The sequence below is a fragment of the Panthera onca genome, chromosome B4 (assembly GCF_046562875.1).
Source record: "Panthera onca isolate mPanOnc1 chromosome B4, mPanOnc1 haplotype 2, whole genome shotgun sequence".
NCBI classification, from domain to species: Eukaryota; Metazoa; Chordata; class Mammalia; order Carnivora; family Felidae; genus Panthera; species Panthera onca.
The window spans coordinates 102125140-102140882 of NC_138345.1; the positions used below are offsets into that span (position 1 = coordinate 102125140).

A 15743-nucleotide genomic window follows, 5' to 3' on the forward strand; every position below is an offset into this window, starting at 1 on the left:
AATTTCCGTGGCTTCAAAAGGTTTAATTACTGAAATTTTTAACTGCCTATAAAATTTCATCAGGTTCTATTTTATTTCAAGAATGCTGACAAAGTCAAAGTGTAATATATTTTGATACACTTAGAACTATGCTGTTGTTTCCAGAGAACTGGTTAATTTCTCCGGGAGACATTGTAGATTATGCATCTTGAATGCCAACAGGCAAGATGATGGAAGAACCGAAGCATAATAGTTTAAAGAGAATAGGCTTTAAAACTGAGTTCAAATCCACTTCACATGAACGTGACATGCCCTGACCTAAATGCTTCTTTTCCTCCAAACTCCCACCTGAAGGAGTTACTAATCATTCAAATAATAAGTACGTTAAGTGCCGACTGTACCTAACATGTATTCATTCAGCCTTCACTGCTCTGTGAAGTAGGTCTTAGTATTAACACTATTTGATAGGCGAAATGTGTGAGGTGTATTTGCTTGCTCCAGGCCCTTCAGCCGGAAAGTGGGAAAACCCAGGCCTGGGTCTGTCTGACCCCAAGCCTAGGTGTTTTGTTTTTTTTTTTGTTATTTCAGTAGAATCACAAAAAAATCCAGAGTGATTTCAGAAATAAGACGAAATATTTACCCCTACTCTAAAATTCATTTCTTCCTTTGAAATTCAGCTGTTTTGCAGGGTTTTTTGTTTTCTTCTAAAATGGAAAAAGCATGGTTCCTCCATTTTAGTCAAAGTATTTTAATCAGATGCTAAATAGATGACTAATAAGTGAGAAAAAAACCAAACTTTTGATAAACTAAAATTTCCTTTACGTATATGGTCAAATACGCTTCCTTCTCCTTCCCTTAATATGCAAAGCTCATTGAGAAATGTTTGATGGAGCTCAGACAACCATTTGTACTGACAAAAATTGATCAAACCTTCAATACAAGTCCAAACAATTTCTTAATTAGGCATTTCTACCCAGTTACTGAAGTGTAGCTTCCTTAGAATGCACTACTTCCCCTGAATATTAAAAATGTCACCAGTAAAAATCCCAGCCCACAGCATCTGTCCCAGATATATCTGAACAGCTGGAGAACCCATCAGCTCTTGGCCTTTTGCCACCATTCATCCTAACAAGTGTCATACCTAAGAATGAACCTCAAGATCTTTATAATGCATCTCTGATATTCAGAACATCAATTTTCTAGTCAGTTCTTATCTATCTGTAAATTGTTTTAGGGAGCAAGGCAACTTGTGAATTTCATTTAAATCCTTTCTGACTCCTAGCATATCTTTTTCATAAATCACTGCTCCATTAAATTGGAGCATCCAAATGGCTTGAAAGACTTAGTGGGACTTCGGAAGCAAGTTTTCCACCCTAAGTTATACTCTTACAATATAAATGATCATAACAATAACACAATATCCTACAAGTAAAACCTACATGGTCAAGTGCAATACATCTTAGTTTATTCTTGTATTAAACAAATTCCCACCGGAAGGAGGTACTAATCATTCAAACGATACATATTTAAGTGCCTACTGTGTGCCAACACTGCGAAATCTTGAAGTGTTTATAGCATGACTAATAGTCACCAATCAATATCAATAATACTAATTATTAGTCAATCAATAATACTAATAGCTTTTAGAACTTTAGGATAAAGCAATAACTGACTATGGTAAGTCCCTCATTTCTCCCAGTTTAAGCCTCAAGCAGTGATTCAAATGAATTCATTTTTAAAAGGCACCATTACCTCCCTGTTTTGCTTATCCAACATATATATTACAATTAAACACTATAAAAAGTAACATTTTAAATTTGTGACCAGATTTTTATCCTCATCTCTTTTTATTAAGGTGCCATACTCAGAACTGGGTGGCAAAACCTTGGTGATGGCTGTATATGATTTCGATCGTTTCTCCAAGCATGACATCATTGGGGAATTTAAAGTCCCCATGAACACAGTGGATTTCGGTCACATAACTGAGGAGTGGCGTGACCTGCAAAGTGCGGAGAAGGAAGAGGTAAGGAAAACATTAGCATTTCTAATCAGACAAGTTGTGCTCGCCAGTTGCTGTTGACATAATAACCTATTGAGAGATGCTCTCTACAAAGGATAACGTGGGCCTCCAGCTGCTGACAGCTGGTAAAATAGGGTTAAGGGATTGCATAACCTCATTACAAAGTATATTGGTCTTCTGGGTCTCATTTGAAAGAAAAGAGAAAGATTCGTGCACCATGTCTATAGATAATTCCCTGGACAGACACACATACTCACTATCTGTTTCTGAAAAGCTCCCAAAATGCCAGACACGTACACATCTACTTTTTTAAAAGGACAGTGAAAAATCATCTCATTCTTTGTATTTTTCTGCAATAATTTTGCATTTTCTACATAGGTTATGTAGCTATTGAACAGAAATAAAATAGCACTTTTCCCTTGATTATTTCTGCATATCACAGACCGTTCATTGTTTCTTCTACAGATATCAGAGCATGATGGGTGGAACATCAAATATAATTCACAAAGGCTGATATTAAATCCATTTTTTAAATAAGTCACATTATTATAGTACTCTTCACATTGTTTTTTCCCCGGTTTTAATAGTACAGCACAGGACTTTTCTGTGATTTAAAAGGAAGTTCAATATCTTTAGTGCATTTAAACTACATAATAATCAATTCTATTTGATTATGCTATGCCTGCCTGGCACTGGCGTTTTTCTGTGCAAATGTCTCAACAGGCCAATATCACAAAGGCAAACAACTCTAGCTTCTCTGAATTCCTAAGGCAGGTCAATTTCTAGCTATTTTTTGGATCCTGACAATCCCTTGGGTTTATAATCACTCATGGGATTGCCAACAGCCTCCATCATTCAGGATCCCTAGGCTTCTGTAAGGCGTGATCACTTTGGGGCCACCCAGGAGATCAAAAAGAGTGGCCCAAGTCTTCAACACATTCAATCAAGCCTATCACCTTGGAATCCTCACAGCCGATGGTTTTCTCTGACCAGTGAAACTTAGTGAGGTTTTAGAACAGATTTGTTGATTGTTGTTTTGAAATTGAATCTTACTAGTGCTCTAAATTTGTCTGTAAAAAAGGAATAAAAATTATCCGAGTTAAGCTCTCCTTTCCTTTTGGAAAGAATATACATAACCAAATGCGTTAGTCAAACTTAGACTCTTGGATACTGAAACAGATTTAGCCCCACCGTGGACACTCAAAACCCATCCGAGGATAATATTGAGTTTTTACATTTTGTTATTTTTGTAAGTAGTTCTTCTTTATGAGTGAATATCAATGTTAAATCCAACATCTGTCTGAAAATAATATGATCATGTTTCTAATTTTTTAACAAAGTAATGAGCTGTTTCATTGAATTTTTATGTTTTATTAAAATGTTTTCCTTTGTAAATTCCTTGCAACTGGGGTGCAAAGTGGGACCATGACAAACATTTATTAACTGAAAGGTTTTATTAGTTGACTGGTTAATCGTTAGCTTGTTAGTTGAGTATCAAAATATGACCCACTCATGCTTCACAATGGCTACCTGCCCAGAGTGCATGGTTCATACTTCTCACCTTCATCTGGTAACTATAAAGTGGTATGGGATTCATACCTCACTGGGTTTCTGAAAAGTCTGCAAGTATTTGTGCCTGAGTTAAGAAAATGTAAGCCATCAAGCACTTTTTCCTTTCTCAAAAATTCTTTGAATGTGGGCAGAGTTTGAATGTCAACAGTAAGCTGATAGGTTTGACTCTGGAATCTAAGAGTAGATAGACTGTCCAAGAAGAATCACATTTTTTTTTTTCTTCTCACCCCCTTACTTGCCCTCTCCTATCTCTGTCTTCTATTTCTTTCCTCTTCTTCCAGGTCTTCTCTCCCTATCTCAAACCTTTGTAGCCCAACTCATTCAAAAATACTATTTGAGGGGCGCCTGGGTGGCTCAGTCGGTTAAGCGTCCGACTTCACTCAGGTCACGATCTCGCGGTCTGTGAGTTCGAGCCCCGCGTCGGGCTCTGGGCTGATGGCTCGGAGCCTGGAGCCTGCTTCCAATTCTGTGTCTCCCCCTCTCTCTGCCCCTCCCCCGTTCATCCTCTGTCTCTCTCTCTGTCTCAAAAATAAACGTTTAAAAAAAAATACTATTTGAGTATTTACCGTAAATTGCTACATTTCTGGGACTGTGTAGGTACTCAAGAAAGTAAAAAGGGTAGACACTGCTTCTGCTTTCATTGCATACAGTGCAGTCTAATTCTCCTTCTTCACACCAATCTTTGCCTGGCTTACTGTCACTGAGACTGGTTTCTGGAAAAAGTCCCGTCTTTAAGATCAAACACTCTTGGGTTTCATTTCCGACAAGTCCATTCACTAGCTCAGAGAACTTGGTCACATCACTTAAGCTCTCTAAAATTCAGGTTTTTTTCTTCTTTAGAAAGTGGTTTAACATTATCTACCCTTTGTCTTACAGACTGACTAGGATAGAGTGTAAAATACCTAATACAGAGCCTGGTATGTGATAAATGTTCAATAAGCAAGAGATCTCCCATTCTCTCTTCTTGGCCAATCTTGTTTGGGTTCTCTTTCACTTCATGCTTTTACCTCCCTCTTTGTTCTAGCCTTTTCCCTATATCCAAATCTACTTCTCTCTTCTTTTCCTCACCACCATTCTATTTACTGAATGTCCCTGGAGTTTTTAATGGGAAGTAACTCTATAACTACCTTCTTAAACTCTAGAGCCATTCCTCTTGGATACCTACTTGGGAATAGTAATTTTCAGTTTTCAGTTGAGTGGCTCTTTCCTTTTATCATGATATAAACAGCCTCATAAAACAGGTGTCTAGTTTACATCCTATCTCTGGATGACTAGAACCAGGTATAAACTGTCTCATAATAAATGAAGTAAGATCCAATTACATTTTTCATCTGAAGAATTACTTATTCTCACTGATATAGGCTCTAGTTTTTCATGCTACTGTCCATTAACTGCAGGAAATTATAGTTGTGTAAATAAATTGAAGTCTCAGATTGACTTTGCTTCTCACAATTTTAAAGATATTGTTTTTCCATTTTACATGAACAATTCCGTTCATGATTTTTATTTCCTTTTCATCTAACAGTGTAATATTTAATGTCATAAGGAATGAAAGACATAAAGGAAAGTGGAAAAAAGGAATTCAAGACATAGCTTTGGAATCTAGAAACTGAAATCATGGTGTCTGTTCACTTGGTTGACACTTGGATTTAAATAGGTTAAATCCCACCCACTGAGATCCAACATTGTGATTTTGATCGAATGGGGTAGGGCGTTGTCACCCAAAAGTTGAACAATATAAAAGTCATAAGATGATTAAGCAATTATGTAAGTTAAAAATTATGTTATTTTAGTGATCAACTAAATGTGCAAGCAGTTTAGAAGGAAGAAAGGGAAGAAGCCTTATCTGAAAGTTACTAAGCGCATGTTGAAAACGTAAGGTGTGTGAAAGAGATAAGCTATGGCAGGAAGAGCCCTAACAAGTGCAGAGCTCCCACTGTTAGATTCTAGCCCCTGAGGAAACATCCCTGGATGACTTTCCATTCCAACTTGTTAACTTTCTCTAACACAATCATAGCCACCTCCTAACAGAGGAAGATGGAATTTGACTTTACAGGCTACTAGACTTTTGTGTTCCGTTTGTTTCTTTAAATCAGAAATGTATATCCTCTGAGTTGAGAGATGGTAACATATAAAACTTTTCCTTATTTTCCCTTTTTGATATAGGGCCTCAAAAATCAGCTTTTGGCAAAAGGTTTTCAATTACCCATTTGCAAAATGTTTCTAATATGTATAACCCCAGGCTATGTTTTCAAGATAGTCTTTTCTTTTAACTTACTTATTTTGAGGGGGGAGAGAGGGGGGGGGAGAGAGGGGGGGAGGGGGGAGAGGGGGGAGAGAGGGGGGAGAGAGGGGGGGGAGGGGGGGAGAGGGGGGGAGAGAGGGGGGAGGGGGGGGAGAGAGGAGGGGAGAGAGGGGGAGAGAGAGGGGGAGAGAGGGAGAGACAGCGCACAAGAGGGAGAGGGGCAGAGAGAGAAAAGGAGAGAGAGAGTCCCAGGCAGGGTTCGTGCTGTCAGTGCAGAGCCCAACTCAAGGCTCCATTTCACCAGCCATGAGATCGTGACCTGAACCAAAATCAAGAGTTGGACACTTAACTGACTGAGCCACCCAGGTGCCCTGAGATTGTCTTATTTTTAATTATTCAATAAAATATTTATGCCAGCCACAAGTCAAACCTGAAACTAACCTTCATACTTTTAGAATAGTCCATTAATTTTATACATCTGCTTAATTACTTCAAATGTTAAAATCAATGGCTAGAATTCCATTTTTTTTAATTTTATGATTTTATAAATTGGCTCAGTTCTGCACCCTAGCACCAGGTACATCTTTAAATCACTTAGACCTTTTTTATTTTAGCATTTTGTTCTAATTTTTAATGTATTTTAACCCCCATGGCTTCCACTACTTTTTATCTCTAAAGACAGCATATACTATATAAGAAATATATACTACCAGAAAACAACTAAATCTTTTTTTTGACTTTTGAGTAAGTCTGTCTTATGACTTTACCAGTACTGTTTTTGTCTCCATTAGAGAATAAGTCTATCATTTCTGCTTTGTGTAGAATTTGTTAACGAGTGATTTTTAAATGAGATTCTGTAATCCAGTGCAAATGGAAAAAAAATTGATTGCTGAATTAAAGCAAGTCGGGACATAATTTAATTAGTACCCAAGCAGAAAGGAAGAGAAACTACTTTAGTGCCTTAATAGAAAATCAATTTTGCAACAAAATTTCACATTTTTAAGCCTAATTAGGAAAACATTTACTTCACAGAAAAGCATTTGGAGAATACATATTCATTCAAATGGCAAAAGTTTTTCAGCCTCCACTGGTCAATTACTTGCTACGTCTTTGGAATGGGTTAAAGTCTTTACTCCTTAGGACATCTTTGATGTCCAAAGATCATAAAAGAACTGATGCTTTTTCTAAGTATACTTAGCAGTCAGATGGTAACTCATGCCCTCCGAGAATCTCTGCGCAACAAATCAATGCCCCAAATGGAAACCCTCACAAAAGGTTAACTGGTGGTATTTTAAACACAGATGCCAATAAGAACCCTTCCTGTCGTTCACAATCTCTCACATTAGAGAAATCCAACAAAGACACTTATATCGATCCACAACATTCCAGGAATTTCCACTTATTTCTATTTGTTTACTTGTTCATTGTCTGTCTTCCCCGGCTAGACTGTAAGCTTCAAGTGCAGCAGCAGCCATATTTATTGTTCCCCGCCATGAAACCAAGTTTAATCACAGGAGGCAAGCACACAGTAGGTGTGCAAAAATATTTTTTAAAAATATTTTTGATTGAAGAAATGGGGCAAGGTGTGTATTAAACTGTGGGGGGTTTCAAAATTCCCCCTTTAAAGTCTATGTTAATAATTGTAATTGTGTTCTTATTTTATAAATGAGGTCTTAGGTATTCTCAAAGTCTATCAACAAAACATCCTCGTATTAAATGATGAAAATCGTTTAATATCTTTTGGGGCATTTTGGTCTGTTGCTTTTAAAAAAAGGAAGTATAGATGCTTATCAAAATCACTGTTATTACTGTTTGTTAATGGACATGAAAGTGGTGATAGTTGTTTTTGTTGTTGTTAAAGCTTATTCAGTATCTCATTCTTCTCTGTAACTTCTGCTTTTCAATTTTTTATTTAAATTCTTAGTTAACATACAGTGTAATATTGTCTTCAGGAATAGAATTGGTCTTTCTCTGATTAACATTTCCCTTAGCATAATACTTTCTGGCTCTATCCGCACTGTTGCAAATGACAAGATTTTGTTCTTGTTGGTGGCTGAATAATATTCTATTATATGTATGTACATACATATAATTATATGTATGTACATACACTACATCTTCTTTAGCCGTTCATCAGTCAGTAGTCATTTGGGCTCTTTCCATAGTTTGGCTATTGTTGATAATGCTGCTATAAACATGGGGGCGCATGTACCCCCTTTGAATCTGTATTTTTGTATCCTTTGGGTAAATACCTAGCAGCACAATTGCTGGATCATAGGGTAGTTCCATTTTTAGTTTTTTGAGAAACCTCCTTACTGTTCTCCAGAACAGCTGCACCAGTTTGCATTCCCACCAACAGTGCAAGTGGGTTCCCCTTTCTCCACATCTTCACCAACACCTGTTGTTTCTTGTGCTGTTAATTTTAGCTATTCTGACAGGTGTAAGATGATATCACAGTTTTGATTTCTTTTTTCCTGATGAGTAATGTTAGCATCTTTTCATGTGTTTTTCTCTGTAACCTTCTCACCTGGTTTCCATGACACACAGAGAGCTTGCAGTTTAGCTTAGTCTAACTTTTGATAAAGTTAGGATTTAGTTCAAGCTATAAGGTAAGTCTCTGTTTGCACCATGGAAATTTACCCAGAAGGAGATGGAAAAGAATCAGCTTCAAGGAGAATTCCAAGAATATGAACAAATACCTATGTTTATCATAGAGTATTTATTGCTAGTCAGGTTTATAAGTAATAGATATGATAGAGTGGTACTTAGTTGTCTTATAATACATTAAGACCATGATACAATTTAGTGCAGTTAGTATTTATATGTTCATTTTATGGGACTTGGAACATAATAATTCCATTTAAACTAGTACAGAAATAGAGTTGCCTTTGATTTTTGGTATGTTTTTGGGTGTAGCTATGGTTTACTTGATTTTGAATCTTTGGTCAAAATTCCCATCACCAATTATAACTGTATTGTTATGCAGTGTAAGTATTGCCTGTTTCATGATGTGGTTTCTAAGAACATCATAGGAAAAAAGCAAACAAATAACTTGAAATATCCCTCTAGTGTGTAGGGTATAATTTGGCTGCCTTTCTAGTTAAAAAGACTTTTCATGCGCAAATGGATGAAACCAAATTCTCACTTCACTGAGTTCCTAAATGAAAATTTAATATCATTTTACTTTCATTGTAAATTCTCTAGAAAACTAAATTTAGAGCCTAAAGAATTAAATTAGGGGAGAGAGACTCTGGTTATTTTCACAATACCCTTTCATGACCTTCCATTGTCACATACTTTAACCTACTGAGTTACCCCTCTCCTTCACAGCTCTAACCACCCAGAGGCCTGTGTTCCCAACCAAAATTCACCTTCATTAACACGTACTTTAACTTCTCTTCTGAAGCGATAAACACAAATAATAAAAGCTTTCTTTTACTGAGTGTCTGCTGAGTGCCAACAAAAATAATTTTCACAACACTCCTCAGCATTGGCATTATTAGGAGTGAGAAACCTGAAGGCCAGGAAAGTCTAATTTGTCAAAGTTCATACAACGAAGGCCAGAGCTAAAATTCAAACACAGGTCTGAAACCCACACTCTATTTAACCATGCCACCTTCGTTAAACAATCTTTCCCAGTCTTTTCAGCCTCAAAATGGAGATTAAAACAATTTAAATGCAAAATCAAAAAACACACAAACAAAAAAAAAACCCAATTGATGCAAACTAGTTTTTCTCAACTTTAGCTTATTTTTTTCAAAATCTTAACATTTGATCAGTTTGCTTTGACAACTTGCAACTGGTTAAAGTCTGCATATATATTTTCCCTCTCAAATATCATAATACATTACAAATATATGTAACATACCAAAAAAACAACTATGGCATTTTGTTTCTTCTTAATATTTAATAAATAGTCAGCATGAATTCCTACCCAAGATAGAAAGCCCTAAAATGCCAAGGTACTCATTAACACAAACAGGTTGTTATTCACTCATGAGTACTGATGAATTTAATGAAGGCAGAGGGATTTTGCTTTCCATTAAAAAAAACTTCTTCATTAAACAGAATATAAATTCCCATCCATTCATTTAAAATATACTGAATAATTGTGAAATTAGTATATAAAAGTATATCATAAAGTATATAAAACAGAAAATTAAGACTCACACATGGAAAGTGGCAATAATAGCAACAGAAATTTACAGTGCAAAATAACAAAAGCTTCAGGAAGAACCAAGTAAGAAGTAGAAATTTCAAATGTACCAAATGTTTTATTAAAGCAAGAAGAAAAGGCATAGAGAGGGAGGCTCCACTGAAGGCTTGAAAAAAGTGAACCGTCTTTCAAGAGAATTTGAATAGACAGACAGAAACAGAAGGCCTTCAAGAAATTAAAAGATCAGCAAGGGGCACCTGAATGGCTCAGTCAGTTAAGCATCCAACTCTTGATTTCGGTTCAGGTCATGAGTTCATGGTTGGTGGGACTGATCCCCATGTTGGACTCTGGGCTGACAGCACAGAGCTTGCTGCGGATCCTCTCTCTCCCTCTCTCTCTCATGCACATGCATGCATATGCACACCCACACTCTCTCAAAATAAATAAACTGTAAATTTTAAATAATTGTGAAAGAAATCAGCAAGAGCAAGTTTGCAGAGCTGAGACTGTCAATAACAAGCTTAGCTAAGAGTGGAGGGAGGGCTTAAACACATACCCTGACATTGAATAAATAAGACTGAATGAAGTATTTTAGTGACAGTTTGTCTCTTAAATATCAGACTGATGAATTGAGACCCAGGACACTAAGTGAAGCTTGTTAGAAATTGTTCTTCCCTAGGACAAGAGTTGGAATATGAAAGCCAAATCCACATCTGTGCCAAATACTCTACTAACTGCTTTTCTCACATGAGCTCATGTAATTCTTGGGGCAGTCCTATGGGATAACTCTTCATATCCCTATTTCACATGTTATAAAATATGATTGGCCCAGTTTCACCCAGAAAATAAGCAAAAAAGCCAAGATTTAGACCCAGGTCTGCCTGAATCACAAACCCATTTTCTGTCTACTCTGCCATATTGCCACTCAGCTAACTAAAGCTCCACGAGCACAGGGATACTATATCTCCTTTACCTTCTCATCTACAGGGCCTTCCACTTTGCCTAGAATCTCCAAAGTGCTTGAGTGACTATTAAATATTTTCAAGTGAATTGAACAAATTAGAATGAAATGAGAATTTTCTGTATCAAACATACATTATGAGTTTTACCACCTTCAAGGAAGTCATCTTTGAAGGTACTCCATTATCCCTGTGTACTGCTTATATGGTACACCCAAAATATTTTGAATTCTATTTCCTCTCTCCATAAGTTTCAGTGTACAATGCATTCTTTCCTCCTCAACAGTGGCTTCTTGTCTTCACAAGTTCAATTTTATTGAAATTGCCATAATCTATTTAGAGTCAAGCAGGAGTTGATGATCAAATGGAGTAAAATACTTTTACTTACTGTGCTAATTAATATAATAGGGTCTATGTTCTTGCAAGACTTATTTTTTTAATGTTTATTTTGAGACAGAGAGCAAGTCGGGTGGGACAGAGAGGTGGGTGGGGCAAAAGATCTGAAACAGGCTCTGTGCTAACAGCAGAGAGCCCAATGTGGACTTGAACCCACAACCATGAGATCATGACCTGAGCTGAAGTCCATCCAGGCACCCCTGTTCTTGTAAGATTTATATTCTGACTCTGAACAAAATGTTATCAGCGTTAGCCTCATTGTATGGTCTCTCAAATGGATCACTGTGGGAAAAAAATATTGGGGGATAAAGTTCTAACACATCTAATACTAAGGAATCTAACTGTTTTAATAGAAAATGATGTAGGGGGTAGTTTTTCTCTTAACTCAAAGAATATAAGTTTTCAGCTGAATTTTGAATAAAACAGAGCAAAGTGGGTTGGAAGCACAGGTTTTTGAATATAGATTGGTAGAGCAGCAAATGAGGAGTGGGGGTTGAAATAGGAATAAACAGAACACAAAAAGATGAGAAAAATGACATAGATAAGAGCAGTCTTGCCTACATCAAGTTTATTATTCAAATAGTGAAGAGAGTTTTGAGTGGGAAGCCATGTGATCAATGCAGGGGAAGGTCTTGTTCTGTTGCGTCCTCTGTCTTCCACACATTTGGATCTCTTACAATGTAATCCTTTCTGGGGAGTTCATCATATGTTTCGGAACACTTTTTTTTTTTATTATCTTGTTTGTGAATTCTTCAATGTTTTTACCTTCTGTCTTACTCCTACCTCACTTTGAGCAGGCCAAGTGTTTTTATTGTGAAAGCTCTAATCCATTACAATCTGTTACTCTGCAATTAGATGAAATGTCAGCAATTGAGTACTATGTGTACTACGGAATAAAGGAGAAGAATGAGAACTTGCTGAAAAACAAGAGCTTAAATAATTAAGAGATGAAAGAGAAGGAGCATGCACGTACACACACACTTGTTCCTAGAGATTTTTATGAATTTTATGAGTAAGAGTCTTTAAATTATTCTAAGTTAATTTCATTCATTTATTCTTTTATTTATTCAGCATGTATTTATTAAGTCCCTTTTATGAGCAGGGACTGTTCTAGTTTTTACGAATACAATGGTGAAGAAGACAGGCCCATTCAGCTTAGTCAGTTATAATTTAGTGGTGAAACAGCCCCATTAGGGGAGATTAAAGCTCTGGTTCTGGACTCAACCTATGTGGACCCAACCATGACTCTACTTACGACTGGTATGTCCTTGGGCTTATTGCTTAACCCTTCTGTAAAATGGGATATTACCCACCTGCATGAGTTATGATACATTCTAAAGGAGATACTTCACATGAAATAGAACAATTCTTGGCACCTAATAAACTCTCAGTAAATGTTATTCTTATTATTGGGAACATGGATCGGTACCCTTATCTCCTCACCAGCAGAAAAAGCATCACTCTGACCAGTAGACCTAGATCCTTCATTCTGTAAAGAGACATGGACAGACCACAGGTTGAGAAGGCATTGTCATGCATGGTTTTGATAAAAGGGAGGAGGACTGAGCTTAAACCACATGTATGAGAGACTGTGGGGCATGAAAAGAAGTCACAAATGACAACGCAGGGTGAGGCTCACCATGAAAGAGGGGAAGGTGATACTAACACGATGTGGCCCCAGTGACTATGTACTTCTCTATGCTCTGACACCACAAAAAAGAATTCAAAGTTCAGGCGATCCTACAAGCCAAAAAATCTGACAATAATTAGTGCTTGCATGGATGTAGAGAATTGAAACCCTCCAACATTTCGAGTGACAAAGTGAAATGGGGTTGCTACTTTGGAAAACAGTTCAACGGTTTCCAAAAATGTTAAATGGATAGTTATCATATGACCTAATAATTCAACTCCTGGGTATATACTCAAGAAAAATAGAGACACATGTACACACACAAACACACACACAGATACACACGTGTGTAAATATACACACAAACTGTATGAGAATGTCCATAGCAGTATTTTTCTAAATTTCCAAAAAGTAGGAAGAACTCAAAATTCCATCAGCTCATAAATAAAACATGCTATATCCACATAACAGAGTATTATTCAGTCACATAAAAAAAGGGATACAGTACTGATACTTGCTATAGCATGGATGAACCAGAATAGGCAAATCCACAGACAGAAAGCAGATTAACAGTTGTGTAAGGCTGGAGGCGGGGGGAGGTGAGGGGGCGGAAGAATGACAGCTAATGGTTAGGAGTTCCTTTGTGGGGTGATGAAAATATTCTAAAATTAGGTAGTGGTGATGGTCACACAATTCTGCATACATTAAAGTCCACTGAATCATGCACTTTAAGAGGGTGAATTTTAGGGGCATCTGGGTGGCTCTGTTGGTTAACCAATTCTGGCTCAGGTCATGATCTTAAGCCCCATGTCGGGCTCTGTACTGACAGCTCAGAGCCTGGAGCCTGCTTCAGATTCTGTGTTCCCTCTCTCTCTGCCTTTCCCCTGCTTGTGCTGTCTCTTTCTCTTGCTCTCTCTCAAAAATAAACATTTAAAAAAAAAGAGGGTGAATTTTATGTTATGTGAATTGTATCTCAGGAAAGTGGTTCTTTAGAAAGAGTTAAGTACTGAAACCCTCAATATGGAAGCATGATGTTTAATGCTGATCAGGGCCTCATTTGAAACAGCACTCAGGTATGCTGGGAGTTCTTTCCTGATACCGTTGGAGAAGTTTACAGAGGTTTTCTCAAAATATTCTAGTTTCTCTTTAAACCACAGCATTTGTCTTCCAGATCGTGCTTGTCACCACATGCCTCTTGAAAGAAGGTCAATATTAAGACCCCTTTGGATAGTGAAGAACCCAGGCCTACACCTAGGCCATGTGGCTAGCCAGAGAACTCAGGCTTCAAAACACCAGTTTCACTGATTCCAAAGCCGTTTTCTACTGGTCTATGCCCCTCAGGGTAGTAAGTATTAGGCTTAATTCTCCTGACATAAAAACACTGTCTGCAATATGAAGGCTAATTCTTTTTGAGTCTGTCTTCATATCATAGCTTCTCAGATGTCCCCAGTTATTTACTTGGGGTTGTTTCCAATTTTGAATTACTATGAACAGAGCTGTCATAAAGGTACTTGTACAACTTACTATGGACACCTGTTTTCATTTCACCCAAGCACTGCTCATATGTGAGTGTATGTATCATGCTTTTTTAAACTAAAGTGGCCAGGATGCCACATTAAATCATCTATACAGGAAAGCATTACAGTATTTCCCATCTGAGATTCAGTAATATTTTCTTCTCATCCTCACGAGCCTCCTTGATGATGCTTAGCTCACTTTGATCATTGACCTCAGCATTGTATTATCTATGCTGAACCACGCAGTTGGCACCCTCATCACACACATCCCTATTCTCCAAGTGTCCCTGCTTGGCCACACAATGCTATTACGTGAAAAGATGCCTTGTTTACCCATTTTGTTGACCACATAGGTTGAGTATGAGCTCCTTGGAAGTAAGGAAAGTAGTTCATACTTTTGCAGATCGCAGGAGTTAGCCCTCCGGAGAAAGTTTGTCATGGAGCAAATAAGGACATAACTCAGATTCCAAATCCCATAAACTCTGAGCCTCATTTCTTTGTATGTGAATGTTGTTGAAAAGTGTAAAAGAAATTATTTACTTTTATGTTTGAAATTTTTTCCCAATGATTTTAATAACTGTATAGTCGTGCAACCATTAAAACAACCTAACTTTAGAGTATTTCCCCAAAAAGAAACTTCACGTCCATTTGCAGTCACTCCCATTCTCACCTCTCATCCTGAGACCACTGTTAACCTGTTCCGTCTTTATGGATTTTCCCATTCTAAACATAGCATATCAGTGTTAATCCTATAATATGTGGCCTTAAAAAGTCTAATACCAAATAAATTCCTAAAATAAATAGACACTGAGTAATGAATCACTTTGTTTTGTTGGGGGTAAGTCCATTGTTTGCAATACCATGTAGCAGTTTCAGGAGTATTTTTCCTGTCACTGCAGGGCCAGTGACAGTCACAGTATCTCAGAGATGCTCCTGTCCACCCTTTCCAGATTTCAAGTGCCTGAGGGCAAGTGGAATGGCACCCTAAGCTTTTGGAAAAGCTGATGGAAGAATTGTTTGTTGGTCTACTTCAAACCAAACAACTCCTGTCACTTGCTGTCTCCTGCCAGCTTTATCTCCTCTCTTCTCTGTTCTTTCTCTCTTCACAAGAAGAACTCAGGGAACAAATAAATAATTTAGCTTACTTTTTTATCCCACTTTTAATGTCCTTCGAGTCGCTAATAAGGTGAAATTATTTTCTCTCTGACATGGCCAGGGATGCATGTCAGAGTCTCTCTCCTGGGTTCCAGGAGCTGGCAAACTTCTAGC

At 37.4% G+C, this 15743-nt stretch overlaps 1 protein-coding gene across 5 annotated transcripts in view; it reads left to right on the forward strand.

The window, feature by feature from the left end:
- Window positions 1-15743, forward strand: part of SYT1 (synaptotagmin 1) — a 544512-nt gene that overhangs the window by 397389 nt on the left and 131380 nt on the right. For all 5 annotated transcript variants that reach the window (XM_060656890.3, XM_060656888.3, XM_060656887.3 and 2 more), the window contains one exon: window positions 1835-2002. In XM_060656890.3, coding sequence (XP_060512873.1) covers window positions 1835-2002 — 168 coding nt within the window. The remainder of the gene's footprint in view (window positions 1-1834; window positions 2003-15743) is intronic.